Here is a 20,653-nt window from a genome sequence, read left to right on the forward strand (position 1 = left end):
AACTCTTGCAGGCGCTCGGAGCTTTCAGGGAGATTGGAGTCTCCAACAACAGGGCGTCGGGCCGGTGCCCACCCGGCGTCCTGCGCCCCGATCCATTCCAGCGTCCGCGGTCAGCACCGCCGGACTCTGGGGGCGCGGGTTTTAACCGCGTAGGAGCTCCAGGTGTCCGAGCAGCTTGGAGCGGAGAAGACCTGCCCGGATGATGGGAGAGAGATGGAGAGGGGAGGGAGAAGGGATGTGAGCTTTCCGTGGGCACCGGGACAGAACTGGGGGCGGACAGGTTCGTCATCACGGGCTCTCCGTCCAGCCCGGCGAGGTCTGCCCACCCCATCCCCCCCGCCAGGCTCCCCTAGCTGGAGGAGGGCTCCCGCGAGCGCTCTTCGCCCCCGCACCGCACCCAGCTCTGCGAGCGCCCCACGCGCCCCGGGGCGCCAGCTGCCCGGCAGCCCCCCTACAGCAGGCTCGCTCGCACCGCGCCGGCGCCGGCCCCAGCCCCGCGCGCTCTTGTTGCACTTGACCCTGGGACTGCCTGCCCCGCTGAGCGTGCCGACACCTCCAGCCCCGCCAGGCTGGCGTCTCTGCCTACCCCTCTGGGGCCCGCACCCCTGCTCTTGCGCGGCTCCAGCCGCTCATCCCCTTCCTCCTCCCTCCCTGCCTCCCCCCTCCTCTCTCTTTCCTCTCTCCTCCCTCCCTCCACCGCCGCCTCCTCCTTTCCCTGTCTTTCCCTCTCCTTCCTCCTCCCTCCTCGGGCTCTCCCAGGCTCACGGTACCCAAGCCTAGGGGCTGTGCGCCTGGCCGTCTAAGCGCGAGCAGCTCCGGCCGAGGAGTCGCGCGGAGCCGAGACCCTGACGGCCGCAGGTCGCGTCGGTGCAGCAGCTGGACTTGGGCCGAGCGGAGAGGTCCGGAGCAGCATGGCCGGGAGGGGCTCCTTCCCCGGCGCGGCTCCGCGGCTCTGGAGCGTGCTCCTGTGCGCGCTGGCGCTGCGGGCGGAGGCCGGGCCGCGCGAGCACAGCCTGTACCTGTGGGTCGACGCGCGGCAGGCCCGAGTGCTGCTAGGTGAGGCCCGCGCGCCCGCCGCGCTCTCACCAAACTAGGGACCGCGCCTGGAGCGTGTGCGAAAACGCAGTTCCCGGGGAAGAGCGCTCCCTCTCTTTAATCGGATACTCTCCATCTGAAAGTATAAACTTTCCTCTGGAGGAGCCGGCGCTGGGGTGGCGTCCGATTAGTTTGCACTTAGCCTTAGCGATGTAAGCGCGCGTCTGCTGGCTCTTAGCGCACGCAGAGGCGCATTAGTCTCAGGGGAGTGTCGGTACCAAAAACAGGTGGGGCTTGAACAGAAATGACCCGTACTAATGCTTTGGTTGTCTTTTCTGCATGAAACTTCTGATTTAGAGTCTTTCAAGTCCACCTCGTTTGATAGTTTTATTATTATTTTTACAAAACAGGATTTGAAGAAGATATCCTGATTGTCTCCGAGGGGAAAATGGCCCCCTTTACGCATGATTTCAGAAAAGCCCAACAGAGGATGCCGGCTATTCCTGTCAACATCCATTCCATGAATTTTACCTGGCAAGCTGCAGGGCAGGTAAGTTCTCATAACCAAGAAGAGAGGAGGAAATTTCCCTTAACCTTAACGCGGCCTCTTGGCACGTAGGAGTAATACCGTAGAGCGTGTAGTCTGGGACATTTTACAATCTATTTTTCATTTTTATTTTTATTTTTTTTGGAGACAGAGTCTCACTCTGTTGCTCTGGCTAGAGTGCTGTGGCGTCAGCCTAGTTCACAGCAACCTTCCACTTCTGGGCTCAAAGATCCTCCTGCAGCGGCCTCCCCAGTAGCTGGAACTACCAGCGCCTGCCACCGCACCGGCTAGTTTTTTTATTTTTAGTCAATGGGAGTCTTACTTTATGGGGCTGGTCTCCACCTCCTGACCTCACATTACCTTCCTCACCTCCACCTTGCAGAGTGCTAGGATAACAGGTGTGAGCCCCTGCACCCAGCCACATTTTATAATTTTTAAGAGTAATTTCTCATCTGATCACCAGTGCAAATAAATAATTAATTCCTATTTATTTAGGTCATCACGTAAATTAAAGATTTACAAAAGAAAAGAGTAGGCAGTGTGCCTAAGCTCACTAGTTTGGTAAGAGTCTTGAAGCTACTGGAAATATAAAGACCACAAATACCAACATCACTGTGTTTCTATGATCATTAACATTAAAAAGCAACAATAATGTGTGTCCTTCCTGCATTATACTTCCCAGCAAATCATAATGCCTACACTGTGCATTTTAAAAGATGGTATGCTCACTGAAGTGTGAACACTATACACAGATACCCCCCCAACATGCATAACATTTTAAGAAAGGAAAAAAGGACTGTGTTAAAATTGTAATACTCAAGTCACATTTGACTTCTGTAATTACAAGATTACAGAAGATATAATATACAAGAAAACAAATGTATTATAATTTTAATACAGTTTTTAAAGAAAAAATGTGTATTTTTTTTCGGTGCCCTCTGTATATTTCTGGTAGACATTCACAGACTCAAAAGGTATCATGGAAGAATGGTGTAAAATACTGCATCTTGTTGATTTTTTTACTTTTTTTTTTCTTTTTGCAGTTTTTGGCCAGGGCTGGGTTTGAACCCACCACCTCTGGCATATGGGGCCAGCGCCCTAGTCATTGAGCCACAGGCACCTCTTGTTGATTTTTTAAAGTTACTGTTGTAAATGCTTTCATATGGAAAAGAAAACCGATCTACTTTTATGAAGAAGCATTCCTTTTATCCCATGGCACTTTAGCATCTTTTATATGCTGCCTTTTGCACATTTTTGGTATTATATAAATGGCTCCTAAGTTTGTAAAGAATGGAAGAATAAAATGCTTATGTGAGTTTAATTTTCTTTGTACAATTGGGGAATTTAGAGGACAAATGATAAATTCTTTTGCTAATTGGCTGGTAAAATGTGTCTACTATGAAAATCATGGTAATTATAATTAAAATCACATTTTTAGGTCTTTTTTATTCTAAAGTTACTTAAGTGGTTATTTTCAAGAAGAATGTGACACAGAAAACACTTCATAAAATGTACCTGTTTTGAGTTGAGAAAACACCTTGGTTCCTTCTAATCACCTGTTACGATACAGACACTACCATTTCCTCCTCCTCGTCCTCCTTCACCTCTTCCTTAGACCAAATCTTGACCCTCCAACACGTCCATTGTTATGTGAGTTTTTAATTAATAGTCACTTATTTATTTATTATTTATTTTGCAGTTTTGGGCCAGGGCTGGGTTTGAACCCGCCACCTCAGGCATATGGGGCCGGAGCCCTACTCTGTTGAGCCACAGGCGCCGCCCCACTTATTCATTTTTTTTAAGAGAGTCTTACTCTGTTGCCCTCGGTGAGTGCTGTGGCATCATAGCTCACAGCAACCTCCAACCCTTGGGCTTAAGCGATTCTCTTGCCTCAGCCTCCCGAGTAGCTGGGACTACAGGCGCCCATCACAACGCCAGGGTATTTTTTGTTGCAGTTTTGCTGGCTGGGGCTGGGTTTGAACCCACCACCCTCAGTATATGGGGCCGGCGCCCTACCCACTGAACCACAGGCACCACCCATTATGTGAGTTTTTAAAACTTGAAGTTTTTAGATCTGCCCTGTGTAACAGGAAGGTCATCTGTTCCTCATACCAGGTTAGTCCATAGCTGCTCCTTTGCTCTGTGAGGAGAGTGTTCCTTTTCTCCCTGCAGTCCCCCCCCCGTAGGTCCTTCATGGACACTTGAGTATGGAGCCTCATGAGATCAGTAACAGATCAGTGAATGGCCTTCCGTGGCCTCCTTTTCACCTGAATCTACTAACTTGTGGTTGACCACTTCTCAGATGGTCATTAATTAAACGGTCAATTGATTCTATATTTTTGAAAAGACATTTTTTTGACCTATACTTTTATGGATTCATAAGAATCACTGAAAGGTAGCTTAAATTGCACCCCTATCTGAAAGGATTTGATGACTGGGTAACTATAAGAAAAGTGAAAAATGCAAATGCTCTTTTTCTTTTTTTCTGTGTTTTTTTTTTTTGCATATGTCTTCTGGAGAATGGAATTTGAAGTAAAGGCTTAAATTCCACCTTATATCCCCCAGAGCTTAATGCATGTTTGCAAATATTGACATATTGGTGAGAACAAAATGACTGACCTATCATACAATGTCAGAAATATGTCCTGCAGGGGTTAGGGAAGGCAGCGGACTGGCACAAAAATGGCACTTCAGTGTTCTGGACACCTCGGTTCAGATACCTGATAGGCTGGTGTTCTGGGCACCTCCGTTCAGATACCTGGTAGGCCGCGAGAAGCCTGGTGTCTGGTTTCCTTAGGGCAGAAGGTGGCCAGGGGGAGGCTCTACACAACGCCACGTGGCAAGATGTTTTAAAATATAATTTAAGTCTGATTAACTTTGCGTGCTAGAGTTACATGATTCCCGAACCATAATTTTTGAAGTTTTAAAGATGGGAAAAATAATGATATCAATACCAATTAAGTATTCTGAAGGGCTTCTATGTCCAAAGCCAAACCTCTTCAGAACATTTATATGAAAAATGAAAAGTTCATTTCATTACATAGTTATCTCATCCAAGTGATATCTAACATTTAGGCATTTCAACAACACCTAAGCAAAACACATAGCTGATTAATGAAAATTAAGCTTTTTTGTTGTTGTTGTTGTTTTTGGCCGGGGCTGGGTTTGAACCCGCCACCTCTGGCATATGGGACCGGCACCCTACTCCTTTAGCCACAGGCGCCACCCAAAATTTCAAGCTTTATATTTAAGGGTTTGGGCATCACATAGACAAAGTTAAAATAACTTCAGGACTGAAGACCTGGTAAGGTGTTACCCACTTCCAGTAAATCGTTGGTTCAGTAGCCCTAAGTGTTCATGGGCCCTTAAAATACATCTCTGTGTACTATTGCAAACAAATGCAAATAAAAATTATCATGAGATTCATCAAGTTGGTCAAATTCTTACAAAGTTATTTTAGTCTCTGGAGAATTATGCGTCTTCATTCTCTGCTGATATGCATGTCAGCCTTTTTTCAGGGCAATTAGACTCATGGCAAAAGGCTTGATATAGATCCTTTGTGAAATTATACTTTCAGAGCTTCATGCTAAAGAAATAATTGTGGCTATAAATAAAAATTTAAGTCCAAGAATGTTCTTCATCATGCCATTTATAAAAACAAAAAACTAGACAAAATTTAGGCTCCAGCAATAATAGCAGCAGCATAGAATGAAGCAATAATAAGGGTATTCTAGGCATTCGTTTGAGAGGAAGAAAGATGTTCATGCAAATTAAGTAGTCTATAACATAGCATATTCTGTTTGGTTCCATTACAAAATGCATTGGCTAAGTGTGTAGCTACGGTAGTGTTTTGTTTATATTATGTAAAATATAACAATCTATTATAAAAATAAAAACATAGAAATAAAAAATAAAATAAAAATAAAAAAACAAAAAAAAACAAGATGTATTGGCAGACATAGAAAAAAACGTGGAATCAACATCTGATCCTCCACAGTGTAAGCACTGGTTGCATCTGCTACTTTTATGTTTTGGTTTTTCCACAATGAACGTGTATTAATTTGTAATTAATTTTTAAATGTACAAGTTAAAAACAAATTATAACTTTTATAAGTTTATGAGTTTTACACAGATTTTCTGTATTATAAATGCTTTATATTTGTTATCTGGCATCAATTTTACACTACTTATCGCTCAACAAAATGGTAAAACAAATGGGTTTCATGGGTTATTATAGCCAAGGAAACCTGTGAATTCAGCAGTGCTTGTCTGATTCTCGCCAATTTCTTTTGAGGTTCCCTGACTTTTTCCTGCCTGGAGTTATTTTTCTTGACCTCTCTGTTGCTCCTTTCAATTCTCATTTTCCACAGACAGTCTCGCCTCAGTTTTATCTCTTATTTTATTTAAAATACTCATTTTCTGACATGGTTTTTCTCAAAGCTTTTGTTTTTATTAAATCATAACTGTGTACATTGAAGCATTTATGGGGTTTGGTGTACTGTATTTGATATACAATGTGAAATGCTTAGATTGAACTGATTAACACACCCGTCACCTTGCTTACTCATTTGTTGTGGTAAGATAATTATACTCTTTACTTAATAGCTTTGAAATGTACCATTGCATCATGCACATAAAGCTTTTGGATGAGGGAAGAATTTCTACTGAAGAGGCTTAGGCTTAAAGGACTTTTAGCAATTAAGGTAAAAAAAACTTTTATTATTATATATAACTTTTTTTTTTTTTTTGAGACAGAGTCTCAAGCTGTCGCCCTGGGTAGAGTGCCATGGTGTCACTGCTCACAGCAACCTCAAACTCTTGGGCTTAAGCGATCCTCTTGCCTCAGCCTCCCAAGTAGCTGGGACCACAGGTGCCCACCACAACGGTTATTTTCGGTTATAGTTGTCACTGTTGTTTGGTGGGCCAGGGCTGGATTCGAACCCACCAGCTCCTGTGTATGTGGCTGGTGCCTTAGCTGCTTGAACTGCAGGCGCCAAGCCTATTATATGTAACTTTTTAATAGTTGATGTTTTCTAATGAAGTATGCCTTATTCTTTTTCCCTAAATTTGAGACAGGCAGGAACCATGAGCAACAAATTTGGTTTTCTAAATTAGGTACTAATTAACCATTTTATTTGGAAAATAACCCTTTCTAAACCCAATGGCTTTCAAGTAAAAATTTAATGAGAAGCTTTGTTAGACACATCTGAATCAAACATTAGGACACCACTGCTCATTTCCATATGAACCAATTTGGTGTAAGGCCAAAATGTTTTATTTATGTACCTCACATAAATAAATCTCTATTTATAAATATCATATAGATTTGACCTTGTCAACTATAATATGTTCTATCACCTGTGTAAATACGCTAAGACGCTTTGAATCTAGTACTTAGGGAACAGGGCGTCTCTTTTCTTGCTACCTTTTTTAGCAGTGGCACTGGATTTATGCTGAGCCATCTGTGTTAGTTTTTGGACCTTCTTGTGACCAAAACCTGGATTTCTAAGATGAATGGCATGGGTTGGGGTAAAATTGGAATAATAGTTCTCCGGGTATAGATGACCAGCCATGAGTCATTTCAAACCCATCACCTACATTACTAAGCAAGCTGCAGACATCTGTTCCAACAGTCCACTTTTTATGATGTACAATGTGCGGGATTCTCACAACCACATAAGTCAGCGGTGTGGCTTTGTTGTTCAGTTGCAAGATGTTTAAAAACAAAACTTTAAAGTGTTGCAGTGTACACAGGAAAAGAGAGGACGGTTTTGTCTGTTGCCCCGGGGCTGTGTGAGGCTATGTGCGTGTTGTTGAATAACTGTCTTCATTGAGTTAAACTGCATAAAGTGTTCCTTTGTTTTTATGTATGAACCTCAAAAATAGAAAATATTAGATATGCTGAAGATACAGCATGTCAAGGGAAACATTTTCTAATGCATGACGTTTCTCATAAATGAGTTCATGACACTCGTTCCATAGCAATTAAAAAAATAACCTTGAATTATTGAAAACTGTCAGGAATAATAACAATGATAATAAGAAACTAAGTGTGAGGAAAGCTTGAGAATGCTGCCCAGATAGTGGTGTCTTTGTGCAGAATTCTAGTCAGTATCACCCACTTGCAGCCTGAAAGTGAAGAAAGTACCTTTGGAAAAAAGGGAAATCAAAAGCAGGCCATTTCCCTGGCAATCGACACAAAACTGTGCTAGTTTTTTTAAAAAACAGAATCTTCATACTAAGTATGTTTCTATGATATCGATTGGATGATCCAACGCCATAATTACAAACTGCCTAAAGCCCCGGGTAGCTGGCCTTTTCACTGTGGTGCGTGATACGATGTAACGCTGAGCCCCGGGTAGCTTGGCTTTTCACTGTCCTGTGTGATATGATGTAACTCTGAGCCCTGCGTAACTGGCCTTTTCACTGCTGTGTTGGATATGATGTAACTCTGAGCCCTGCGTAACTGGCCTTTTCACTGCTGTGTTGGATATGATGTAACTCTGAGCCCTGGGTAGCTGGCCTTTTCACTGTTGTGTTGGATATGATGTAACTCTGAGCCCTGGGTAACTGGCCTTTTCACTGTTGTGTTGGATATGATGTAACTCTGAGCCCTGGGTAGCTGGCCTTTTCCCTGTCATTTTGGATACCATGTAACTCTGGTCCCGTTGAATTGGCTGTAGTTTGTAGTCTCATGTTTCCTAATGGGCTGGACTGGAGTTAAGGAGATCTGTATTAAAAGTAATTTTTTTCCCTTCCTTTCTCCTCTTGACAAAAAGCAAAGGAAAATAATAGAGGGTGAATTTTAATTCAAGTGTTCTCTCTCCATCTTCAAAGGAACTGCAAACACCCTTAGACAGCTCTTACCAGCCCTCAAGTCATGGTGACACATTATTATTATTTGAATCCCTTAATGTATACTGTCCACATTTTGTCCTAATAGAGTCATGATTATTTTGGTAGTTAAGACCCAATGGTCTTGTACCTTTGCACTCCTGGGGTCTGCGGTCATACCTTCGTGGAGGTTTTATATCACTAAATGGAGGAAATGCCTCGTTTTCTGGCCCTTGTTCCCTGGTTTCAAAGTGGGAATGTGAGCATGTTTACATACTGTGGCCTGATTTCTTTAAGGAGGTGCTCATGTCAAAAGCACAGCTTTGAACCTTTAATGTGCAGATTCTGCTGTGCTGTGGTGTTTTGCATTGCGGTGCTGTGCACTCGCCACTGGGGATCAAAGGGTAACTCTGCAGAGGGCCCATTTCATAGAGCAAAGCAGGCATGTGCCAGCCATCTGCTGTATCTGCTGATGGAAAACAGCAGTAAGTTTCTCAAACTTTAGCCAGAAAAAAAAAATTAGGCTTTATTGCTTAGAGGAGATGAGTTACATGGTACCTTGTAAGCTACATCTGCTTCTATAGCAGTTTACACGGCATAAATGTAAATTTGCTGTGTCTCTCTTTCATGGTGGTGTTAAAGTGTGTAAACAAACCCTTCCTTGGGACCCTCCCTGTTTATTCCTGACTTGAAATTGCTTGCACAAATACAAGTCTTTTAAGTTGTTGTCATGAAGCAGAAAGTTATGACATTTGATAAAGCATTTTGTTTTGGATTAAGCTCATTTAACTTAACTGTCCGTGATGCATACAATGGATACATGAGGGAAGAATTGGGGGGATTAAAAAGTTCAGGGAAAATGTCCTTCATCCCGTTGCCAGATCTCTGGGGGAGGCTTTGTCAGATCAGGGTTTCTTTTGCTGTGGTAATTGAGCGGACCGTTAAAGTGTCACGGGGGAGTAGCTTGGCTACATTCCCCACAGACCCTCGATGGATGGGGATTTGTGTTCCTATGTAGCTTTTCTCTCTGACTCAAGCACTTGATCAACAAACACGGAGGTAGGCTCATAACCTCTAAGTAGAATCAACTCAGCACCTGCCCTCAGGACGTTCACAGTCTAGGAAACAAATATCACATCAGGTTCAATGTAGGGGACTAGCTGAGCACAGAAAGGAGGCCACGCTTTATCCTGCCTGGGGTGTGGGAAAGCTGAGGCACTTCAGTGAGCTCACAGAGCCAATGATGTTTGAGTTAATTCCCGGAGGATAAGTCAGATCCGTGTGTGGGGGTGGGTGGGTGGGGGGAGTGCCTTCCAGGTGGAGAACTCGGGATATTCAAATGGGGGTCTCAGAGGGGAAGGCCTGCTCCAGGTGATGGTAAGCCCTCTGTCTCATCTGAGAGGTCATGGAGACTCAGTGAAGGTCAAGGTCAAGCTAATGGTGAAGGGGTCTAGGAGAGAGAAGTGAAAAGCAGAAACACACTCAACATCTTCCAAGTTTCTCCCAGGGATACATTAAGTAAATCTTTGAATGTATGTTGAGTGGACAACGGCTTTTCCATGACCCAATTTATCTCTTCTTTCTTAATAAGTTTTGGAAGAGTTTGCAATGATTTTGTTTTGTTTGTTTTGCTTTTTGGTGATTAGGGTATGGAAGCATCAGTTTAACTTTCTAACAGAGTCTAGAACTTTGAATATAACACAAAAGGGAGCTTAAATAAGAAAAATAATACTTGATTTGAAAAAGAATCGACTTGGTAGCTATTTCAACTCCCATACGATTTTTTTATTATTTTATTATTTTTATTTATTTATTATTGAGACAGAGTCTCACTACATTGCCCTCAGTAGAGTGTCGTGGCGTCACAGCTCACACCAACTTCAAACTCTTGGGCTTAAGCGATTCTCTTGCCTCAGCCTCCCTAGTAGCTGGGACTACAAGTGCCCACTACAATGTCTGGCTATTTTTTGGTTATAGTTGTCATTGTTGTTTGGCAGGCCTGGGCTGGATTCTAACCCATCAGCTCCGGTGTATGTGGCTGGCTCCCTAGCCACTGATCTACAGGCACCGAGCCTACAATCTTTTTAAAATATCAGGAAAAGCATAATAAAACTATAGAAATTTATCTTGTTAGGTGATCTTTCAGGTTGAAAAAATGAGAGCTTGAATACTAGAAGTGCTTCTTCAAGTATTTGATTTTCTTTTAAAACTTATTAGGTCTTGAGTCTGAGCCTTTAAAGTGATGGGACAATTACTACCCTTTCCTGTTTTTCTTGGGTAGACGTATGGAATCCTATCCTTTTATCTTCTTTTTGTACGTTTTATCTTCTTTTTGGATTTTATGGATCAATGTAATGAAAGAATCTTGGGAAGTTGTCAGAGATCTTTTGAAAGCCATTCACCTGAATAAAATCTTGCAGGGCAGCTAAGTGTGTGGGCTCAGGAGAAAGGGACTGTTGTGACAGAGTTTCACTCTGTCACCCTGGGCAGAGTGCCATGGCATCATCATAGTTCACACCAGCCTCAAACTCCTGGGTTCAAGCAATCCTCTTGCCTCAGCTTCCTGGGCACTGAGGACTACAGGCCCTCTTCACAGCACCCAGCTAGTTTTTCTATTTTTAGTTGAGACAGGGTCTCACTCTTGCTTGGGTTGGTCTTAAACTCCTGAGCTTAGGCAATCTGCCCACCTCGGCCTCCCAGAGTGCTAGGATTACAGGTGTGAACCACTGAGGACTACAGGCCCTCTTCACAGCACCCAGCTAGTTTTTCTATTTTTAGTAGAGACAGGGTCTCACTCTTGCTTGGGTTGGTCTTAAACTCCTGAGCTTAGGCAATCTGCCCACCTCGGCCTCCCAGAGTGCTAGGATTACAGGTGTGAACCACCACGCCCTGCCAGGGAGTAAATTCTTAAGCAGGCAACCTCAGACTTTTTAGTGTTGGCTTAGCTGCTGCTGGCTGGAACTCACTTAATGCCCTGGGGGTAAAGCATGATTAAGAACCAGTTCCCTAGACCAGCAATGTCGTGAGACCCCAGCTCCACAAAAAAATAGAGCCTGGGATTACAGGTATGAGCCACTGCACCTGGCCTGCTTCTCAAGTCTTATGCCCTGACTCAGACCTGCCTCTGGGAGGGGACCTTCTGCCTAATTGCACAATGTTTTCATGGGAGCTAGCTGTGGCCCCTTAAATACCCTAAGAAAAGTGCCATGAGAGCCTACAGCCAGAGGATTTTGCCATTGATTGGGTAAGCTTGCAATTACTCAAGTGCTGAAGAAGACCCACCCAGGAGGTGACATCTGAGTGGGGTCAGGAAGGACGTTCCCTGGGCAGAGTGGCCCGGACAGCTGGATGAGGCAGCCATGCTGGGTGCCCTGCGCAGCTCACAAGGAGGACTCAACTGAGTCAGGGGCGTGGCGAGAGGATGACAGTTATTTAAAACACTTAGAATTTATGGAACAGGATTGAAAAATATGGTTCTAAAAAAGTAAGATTGGGGAAGATTGTGATGATGGTTGTGTGCTGTTGATGCCTTTGTTTCATAGATAATTGGGAGCCGTTGAAAGTCGCTGACTGTGTCATGCCTGTGGGGGTGACTTTGGTGACACATGCAAGTACATGATGGGATGCCCAACTGGGGACTGGGAGACAGTTAGGGCATTGCTGAGATACAGCAGGAGGCGAGGAGGGCCAGAACCAGGCGGGCAGTGGAGACAGTTAGGGCGTCACTGAGATACAGCAGGAGGTGAGGAGGGCCAGAACCAGGCGGGCAGTGGAGACAGTTAGGGTGTCGCTGAGATACAGCAGAAGGCGAGGAGAGCCAGAACCAGGCGGGCAGTGGAGACAGTTAGGGCGTCGCTGAGATACAGCAGGAGGCGAGGAGGGCCAGAACCAGGCGGGCAGTGGAGACAGTTAGGGCGTCGCTGAGATACAGCAGGAGGTGAGGAGAGCCAGAACCAGGCAGGCAGTGAAGACAGAGGACAGGACAGACTCCAGAGGGACCATCACTCTTGATGCAGTTGACAGGACCTGCTGGCCGGGAGCGGCAGCTCATGTCTATAATCCCAGCACTCTGGGAGGCTGAGGCGGGAGGACTGCTTGAGCTCACAACTTCTAGAGACCAGCCTGAACAAGAGTGAGACCCCGTTTCTACTAAAAATAGAAAGACCGAGGCAAGAGGATCACTTGAACCCGAGTTGGAGGTTGCTGTGAGCTACAATGCCACGGCACTCTACCGAGGGTGATACAGTGATACTCTGTCTCAAAAAAAAAAAAGGATCTGCTGAATGTGGGGTTAATGGAAATGAGGGGATGGAGAAGGACACCGCGGTGGCTGGAGGGACCCTGGTGTCTTCACTGAGACGTTACGTACAGGAGCAGCAGCAGAAGAGTTTGGGGTGTGGGGGTCCACATGGAGATGGCTGCCCACATACTTCCTGCTGGACATCCGGGCAGCAAAGTCTACTGGGCAGTGGAAACAATGTGAGCGAAAGCTCAGACATGGAGTGGAGAACAGGATGCAGATTTCGAACACTGAATCCTCCCTTTTGTCCTCTGTCCCTCCTTCATCTTTTTGGCCTTGACTTGATAAATAGGGGTTCCACCTACCGTTAGAGCTTGTTCTGAACATAGAAAGAGTAATGTAAGTTGGAAGCGAAGCTTGCTATTGCAGAGGCCACAGGCTAGTGTGGAGACAGACAAGACCCCGGTGAGAATAACACTGCCGTGTGGATGAGGCCCTGGGAGAGTCCTGAGGAAGGCGCGCACAGCTGCTGAGGAGCAGCCAGTTGTCCCCACAGGCTGCTGGTGCCCTTCAGGGAGCACCCCGAGACCGGTAAAGCCAAGATATTTGTGCCTGGATAACGGAGCCCGATGAGTTCTGCCTTCTACCTGCCATTCAGTTTTTGGAGCTGAACATGAGGAATGTCACAATATCACAGGTGATGGAGCAAGTCAGCTCTCTCAAATGAAACAGAGGGAGCAACCTTTGGGGAAACTGGTTTGTGGGAGCTGAAAATAGGCCCGAATGGTTCGCTACTGCAGTTATTGCCAATGTGCCTCGCCACCAGGCTGCTGCAGGTCAGTTCTGGATGCACCAGCCGCAGGATTCATACCTGAAGTCAAGTCCATGTGGGGCGTCTCCTCCTTAAGTCAGTAATCAGATGGATCCCCAAACACCTGTGGAATTACGCTGATTCCTCCCATTTGAGGAATCCATCAATATTTTTACTTCCATTTAGAACTTGACTAGGATTTGAATTTTATTTATATTGCTGTCACTCATAGCAGTAGCCAGCAGATGGCAATGTAAAAGTTACATCTTTGTGGAATTTTCTACGTCAACCTTTTTTTAAGGCTGTAGGTGCTTTGTGTGTGACAGGGACCCATTTTTGGGGTGCTGTGATCTTTCTGTCATTCATTTCAGTAGACCATTACTGTGCTCAGCAGGTTGGAAAATAGACTTTCTCAAATTCAGTGTCACCAATAGCATTGAAACTCAGGTTTGAGAAGTCATCCTCACCAAAACTGAATTATTTTTATTACACATTGATCACATATTTCTTCCTTTTAGATAATGCCTCAAATTCTAATGGAAGTTAAGTTTTTGGGTTTTTTTTTTTTTTTTTTTTGAGACAGAGTCTCACTATATCACCCTGGGTAGAGTGCCATGGCATCATAGCTCACAACAACCTCAAACTCTTAGGCTTACATGATTCTCTTGCCTCAGCTTTCCAAGGAGCTGGGACTACAGGCGCCTGCCACAACGCCCAGCTATTTTTCTGTTGCAGTTGTCATTGTTGCTTAGCTGGCCTGGGCTGGGTACGAACCTGCCAGCTTGGATGTATGTGGCCAGTGCTGTAACCACTGTGCTATAGGCACTAAGCTGAAGTTAAATGGTGAGTCATCTCTTCATCTTCATCCAATTTCTTCTTTGCCTTTTTGGCTGTCTTTAGAAGATTCAGAACAGCGGAGTAGGGAGAGACTCCAAGTTCATCCAACTCAATGAGCCCAACCTTTCTCCAAAGTGTCCATGAATCATGGTCTTCCGGCCTCTATGTGAACAGGCTCAGTGGCAGGGAATCATTAAGACAAGGTTTTTTTTTGAGACAGAGCCTCAAGCTGTCACCTTGGGTAGAGTACTGTGACATCACAGCTCACAGTAACCTCAAACTCCTGGGCTCAAGCGATTTTCCTGCCTCTGCCTCCCAAGTAGCTGGGACCACAGGAACCTGGCAAAACACCCGGCTATTTTTTGGTTGCAGCCATCATTGTTGTTTGGTGGGTCCGGGCTGGATTCAACCCTGCTAGTTCAGGTATATGTGGCTGGCACCTTAGCCCCTTGAGCCACAGGCGCTGAGCCAAGGCAGGGTTTTAAAAAATGTTTTCCATTGTGTTAATGATAGAAAGTTGTTATTCTTAATGAGTCCAAATCTGCCTCCTAGTGTAACTGGAATGTCCCTATACACTGCCGTCTGTGGGCTCCCTCCTGGGGTGCTGACACTGCCGTCTGTGGGCTCCCTCGTGGGGTCCTGACACTGCCGTCTGTGAGCTCCCTCCTGGGGTCCTGACACTGCCGTCTGTGAGCTCCCTCCTGGGGTCCTGACACTGCCGTCTGTGGGCTCCCTCCTGGGGTCCTGACCCTGCCATCTGTGGGCTCCCTCCTGGGGTCCTGACCCTGCCGTCTGTGGGCTCCCTCCTGGGGGTCCTGACACTGCCGTCTGTGGGCTCCCTCCTGGGGGTCCTGACACTGCCGTCTGTGGGCTCCCTCCTGGGGTCCTGACACTGCCGTCTGTGGGCTCCCTCCTGGGGGTCCTGACACTGCCGTCTGTGGGCTCCCTCCTGGGGGTCCTGACACTGCCGTCTGTGGGCTCCCTCCTGGGGTCCTGACCCTGCCGTCTTGGGCTCCCTCCTGGGGTCCTGACCCTGCCGTCTGTGGGCTCCCTCCTGGGGTCCTGACACTGCCGTCTGTGGGCTCCCTCCTGGGGTCCTGACACAGCCGTCTGTGGGCTCCCTCCTGGGGTCCTGACCCTGCTGTCTGTGGGCTCCCTCCTGGTGTCCTGACACCGCCGTCTGTGGGCTCCCTCCTGGGGTGCTGACACTGCCGTCTGTGGGCTCCCTCCTGGGGGTCCTGACACTGCCGTCTGTGGGCTCCCTCCTGGGGGTTCTGACCCTACCGTCTGTGAGCTCCCTCCTGGGGGTCCTGACACTGCCGTCTGTGGGCTCCCTCCTGGGGTCCTGACCCTGCCGTCTGTGAGCTCCCTCCTGGGGGTCCTGACACTGCCGTCTGTGGGCTCCCTCCTGGGGTCCTGACCCTGCTGTCTGTGGGTTCCCCCCTGGGGTCCTGACACTGCCGTCTGTGGGCTCCCTCCTGGGGTCCTGACACTGCCGTCTGTGGGCTCCCCCCTGGGGTCCTGACACTGCCGTCTGTGGCTCCCTCCTGGGGTCCTGACCCTGCCGTCTGTGGGCTCCCTCCTGGGGTCCTGACACTGCTGTCTGTGGGCTCCCCCCTGGGGTCCTGACACTGCCGTTTGTGGGCTCCCTCCTGGGATCCTGACCCTGCCGTCTGTGGGCTCCCTCCTGGGGTCCTGACACTGCCGTCTGTGAGCTCCCTCCTGGGGTCCTGACACTGCCGTCTGTGGGCTCCCTCCTGGGGGTCCTGACACTGCCGTCTGTGGGCTCCCTCCTGGGGTCCTGACACTGCCGTCTGTGGGCTCCCTCCTGGGGTGCTGACACTGCCGTCTGTGGGCTCCCTCCTGAGGGTCCTGACACTGCCGTCTGTGGGCTCCCTCCTGGGGTCCTGACCCTGCTGTCTTGGGCTCCCTCCTGGGGTCCTGACCCTGCCGTCTGTGGGCTCCCTCCTGGGGTCCTGACACTGCCGTCTGTGGGCTCCCTCCTGGGGTGCTGACACTGCCGTCTGTGGGCTCCCTCCTGGGGTCCTGACACAGCCGTCTGTGGGCTCCCTCCTGGGGTCCTGACCCTGCTGTCTGTGGGCTCCCTCCTGGTGTCCTGACACCGCCGTCTGTGGGCTCCCTCCTGGGGTGCTGACACTGCCGTCTGTGGGCTCCCTCCTGGGGGTCCTGACACTGCCGTCTGTGGGCTCCCTCCTGGGGGTTCTGACCCTACCGTCTGTGAGCTCCCTCCTGGGGGTCCTGACACTGCCGTCTGTGGGCTCCCTCCTGGGGTCCTGACCCTGCCGTCTGTGAGCTCCCTCCTGGGGGTCCTGACACTGCCGTCTGTGGGCTCCCTCCTGGGGTCCTGACACTGCCGTCTGTGGGCTCCCTCCTGGGGTCCTGACACTGCTGTCTGTGGGCTCCCCCCTGGGGTCCTGACACTGCCATCTGTGGGCTCCCTCCTGGGGTCCTGACACTGCCGTCTGTGGGCTCCCTCCTGGTGTCCTGACACTGCCGTCTGTGGGCTCCCTCCTGGGGTCCTGACACTGCCGTCTGTGGGCTCCCTCCTGGGGTCCTGACCCTGCTGTCTGTGGGTTCCCTCCTGGGGTCCTGACACTGCCGTCTGTGAGCTCCCTCCTGGGGTGCTGACACTGCCGTCTGTGGGCTCCCTCCTGGGGGTCCTGACCCTGCCGTCTGTGGGCTCCCTCCTGGGGTCCTGACTTGCCCTTACACTGTCAAGTGGTAACTCATCCCCTCTGTTGTCACGTGGGGACTCTGGGTCATTTACTGTTTTCTTTATTTTGCCAAAGACTAGCTAATTCTGAATTTTTAGAAGGGTTCCACACATGTCACCTCCAACAGGGATGTCTTTGTCTTCACCCACATCGCTGCCATGGTGCGGCTGGTAAGAAGGCTGCTTTTCAGGCCCAGGTGTAATCCGTTCATGCCCCTGTTGTGGTGACCACGCATGGGGCCTCCCTGGGCCATCTTCCTCTCAGGCCGCCTGGCCACGGAGCATGTTCTATGAGAAATGAAGACCCTTGCTGGGCCCTGAGCTTTGTCACTTGGCCCCTGCACCAGTGCTGGGGTCTGGCTTTGGTTTGTCCCTGGCAAGACTCATGCTGAAGTCCCATTGCCAGCGTGGCAGTGTGGGCAGGTAGGGCCTCTGAGAGGCGTGTGGACCATGAGGGCAGATCCCTCATCAGTCGGTTGGTGCCATTCTCACAGTTGCTGGAGAGTTCTTGATCTTGCAAGACTAGACTAGTTTTTATGAGAGTTGGTTCTTAGAGACGGGTCACCCCTGGGCCCCCAGTTTGCACACACCTGCTTGCCTTTCCGCTCCTCCGCCATGTTGTGACACCTGCAAGGCCCCAGCAGAAGTTGGGCAGATTCCAGCACTGCACTCTTGGGCTCCCAGCTACTGACTTGTGAGCTGAGTGGACCTCTTTTCACACAGCAGCCTCAGGCGCTGTGTCGTAGCAATGCAGCGTGGACTGACAGCAGCATGGCGTAACATCTGTTCTTAGCTGAGGGCACCAGTGTTAGGTTCCTGCAACCAATGTCCCCATAGAAATCAGGCTTGATCCTTAGGGCCAGGCTAGAATCTGCCAGTACAAATGTGCACCTCTGTGTGTCCCCCTCCCCTTATTTCCCAGGCAACTATATAAACAGACCCCCTGTTAGCAGGTCCCCCGAATCCCATGCCTGCCAGGGGCGGGGGCCATAGACCACCAGCAACACTGCTCAGCCTCGATTCCCAATCACAGCTCCACTGGGGTGCCTGGTCACATAGGTAACCCTGACCACGGTCCTCTCCTGTCCTCCGAAGCCAGTGGGGATGTGTTTTAACCCCTTTCTCACTGGAAACCATAGGCATTTGAGGCCAGATCCCCTCCCCTTCAAATTATCTTTTCTCTATGCCCAACATCTCCCATTCTTTCAGGTACTTCATACAAGCAGCTTTGCATTTCTTCAACCTTGACTCCTAAATACTTTTTTTTTTAATTGTTAAATCATAGCTGTGTACATGAGTGCAATCAAGGGGTACAATGTGCTGGTTTCATATACAATCTGAAATATTCTCATCAAACTGTTCAACGTAGCCTTCCTGGCCTTTTCTTAGTTATTGTATGTAGACATTTGTATTCTGCCTTTAGTAGGTTTCGCCTGTGACTCCTAAATACTTAACAAAAGCATCGGCTTGAAACTTGTGTAATAAACTAAAGAAGAAGAAGGGATTGAGCAGAAGGCGAAGAAAAAGGAAAGAGGGGAAGGAAAAAAAAATAGAGGGAAATAGCTAACACCTGTTAAATGCGTTTTAAGTGCATGTTGTGCTGATCGTGTTGGTCATTGTCTAATTCCCACAGCGACCCCACGAGATGAGCACTACCTGTGCCCTCTTTTTACAAAAATGATACCTGAGTTACAGAAAGGTTAAATAATTGCCCAAGGTCATACAGTCAGTAGGTAGTGGAGTTGGGATTTGTTCTCAGGAAGTCTGAGTCCAGAATCCATGATGAATTGCAACTGAACTGTTTGAAATCAAGATTTCCCTGACTGCTCGTGTGTGTTTTCAGACAACCTCCTGCCCCACATGAGGGGTGTCCTGCTGCCTGCTGTGAAGCAGGAGTTTAGATAAAGACCCTGAGCAAAGATGTATCATTTGAGAGGAGGTCAAGATAGTGTGGCTTCAGGAAATATTAGGTGGACTTGCTTGAAATTGTCTTTTTAGTAGGTCAAAATGATTGAATTTTATGTGATTAACCTAACAATAAGAAGTGACATTGATTGGGCATTTGCTGTATGCCAGCAGCTCTTCTAAGTAATTTACATAGATTATCTCAGTTAAGGGCAGCGCCTATGGCTGAACGGAGTGGAGCGCCAGCCCGATCGATATGCTGGAGGTGGTGGGTTCAAAACCAGCCCCGGCCAAAAACTGCAAAAAAAAAAAGATTATCTCAGTTAATATTTGGGCCAATTCTAGGAGCTGAATCTCATTTTGATCTCCATTAAATGTATGAGAACACTGAGGCACAGAGATATTATATCGCTTGCCCAGTGTCATACCTTAGTCACCTGCAGAGCCTGGTTGGCAGTCAGGCGCCACGGTATGTGTATATATGTGTTTATTATTTCATGTCTAAGTTATATAAGGGTAGGCCACCTGTCCATCCAAATTGTTTGGAGAGTCCCTCCTTACAAAGCAAATTTCACCTCATCTGAGTCAAGATCAGTTCAGAAGCCAGGAGAAATTAATACAAAGTCCACTTGGAGGATTTTATGCACCTATTACCTATACCTTTGGGAGCCCAAAGCTGGTGGATCACCTGAGCTCAGGAGATCAAAACCAGCCTGAGCAAAGTGAGACCCCATCACTACTGAAAATAGGAAAACTAGCAGGCATTGTGGTGGGCACCTGTAGTCCCAGCTACTAGAGAAGCTGAGGCCAGAGGATTGCTGGAGCCCAAGAATTTGAGGTTGCTGTGAGCTATGAAGGCACAGCACTCTATTGAGGGCAACAGAGTGAGACTCTGTCTCAAAAAAAAAAATCCCCTTGGCTCCAGACTGGCTGAATTTCTTGGATTCCCTGAGATTGAGCAGTAAACTTACCTAGTTTGTAGGCCTTGCTTTTAGAGAGTTACCATTTCATGTCCTATATTGTCCAGGGTTGGAGGGAGCATTCCGTCACAAACGGGGAGACGGAGTGTCACTGGGCGCAGCTCTACTTGAATGAGGTGGGAGACTGTTCTGTCATTCTGCAAATAGTGCAATGCCTGTCATTCATACTGCACTTAATAGTAAAACATGCTTTCCTTTACATTATCTCATTAAGTGCATTCAGCCCTCCCAGTGACTGAGGAAAACTGTGTACTAATGAAACTTTACATACCTGAATATGAGGAATAACTGATCATTTGCAGCAAGTGGCTCTTAGCCAAAAGTAAAATAATTCAGACCCAATCCTTAATAGCTGTGCATTTTTCTATAATAGACAAAAGATTTGTGTTTGCCATTTTATAGAAATGCTTTCGCTGTTCAATAAAAATAAACAAGGGCATCTTCAGTAAATACTACTTGAATTATAAGGAAACATTTCTGGATAAGTGGATTTCCATTCCATTACACAATCAGCATAAAAATAATTGCCCCGCCTCTGTTTCTGTGCTGGATATTTCATAGGTGTTTGCCATCAATTCCTTGAGAAACTCTGCATGCCCAAGGCTTTTCTAGAATGATATTTCCTTGAATTTGGATGTTATCTCCCCAATGTAAAACTCTGCGAGTTAAGAGAGGTGATCGAGGGTGGTGCCTGTGGCTGAACAGAGTAGGGTGCCAGCACCATATGCCA

At 47.5% G+C, this 20,653-nt stretch overlaps 1 protein-coding gene across 2 annotated transcripts in view; it reads left to right on the top strand.

Moving 5' to 3' along the window:
- The first annotated feature begins 756 nt into the window (after positions 1 to 756).
- The window catches only part of WIF1 (WNT inhibitory factor 1), an 81,083-nt gene continuing 61,186 nt past the window's right edge, over positions 757 to 20,653 (top strand). For both annotated transcript variants that reach the window (XM_053557562.1, XM_053557563.1), the window contains exons 1-2: positions 757 to 1,056; positions 1,446 to 1,585. In XM_053557562.1, the coding sequence (XP_053413537.1) occupies positions 912 to 1,056; positions 1,446 to 1,585 (285 nt within the window). In that variant the 5' untranslated portion in view covers positions 757 to 911. The remainder of the gene's footprint in view (positions 1,057 to 1,445; positions 1,586 to 20,653) is intronic.

Source organism: Nycticebus coucang, chromosome 12, assembly GCF_027406575.1.
Source record: "Nycticebus coucang isolate mNycCou1 chromosome 12, mNycCou1.pri, whole genome shotgun sequence".
NCBI classification, from domain to species: Eukaryota; Metazoa; Chordata; class Mammalia; order Primates; family Lorisidae; genus Nycticebus; species Nycticebus coucang.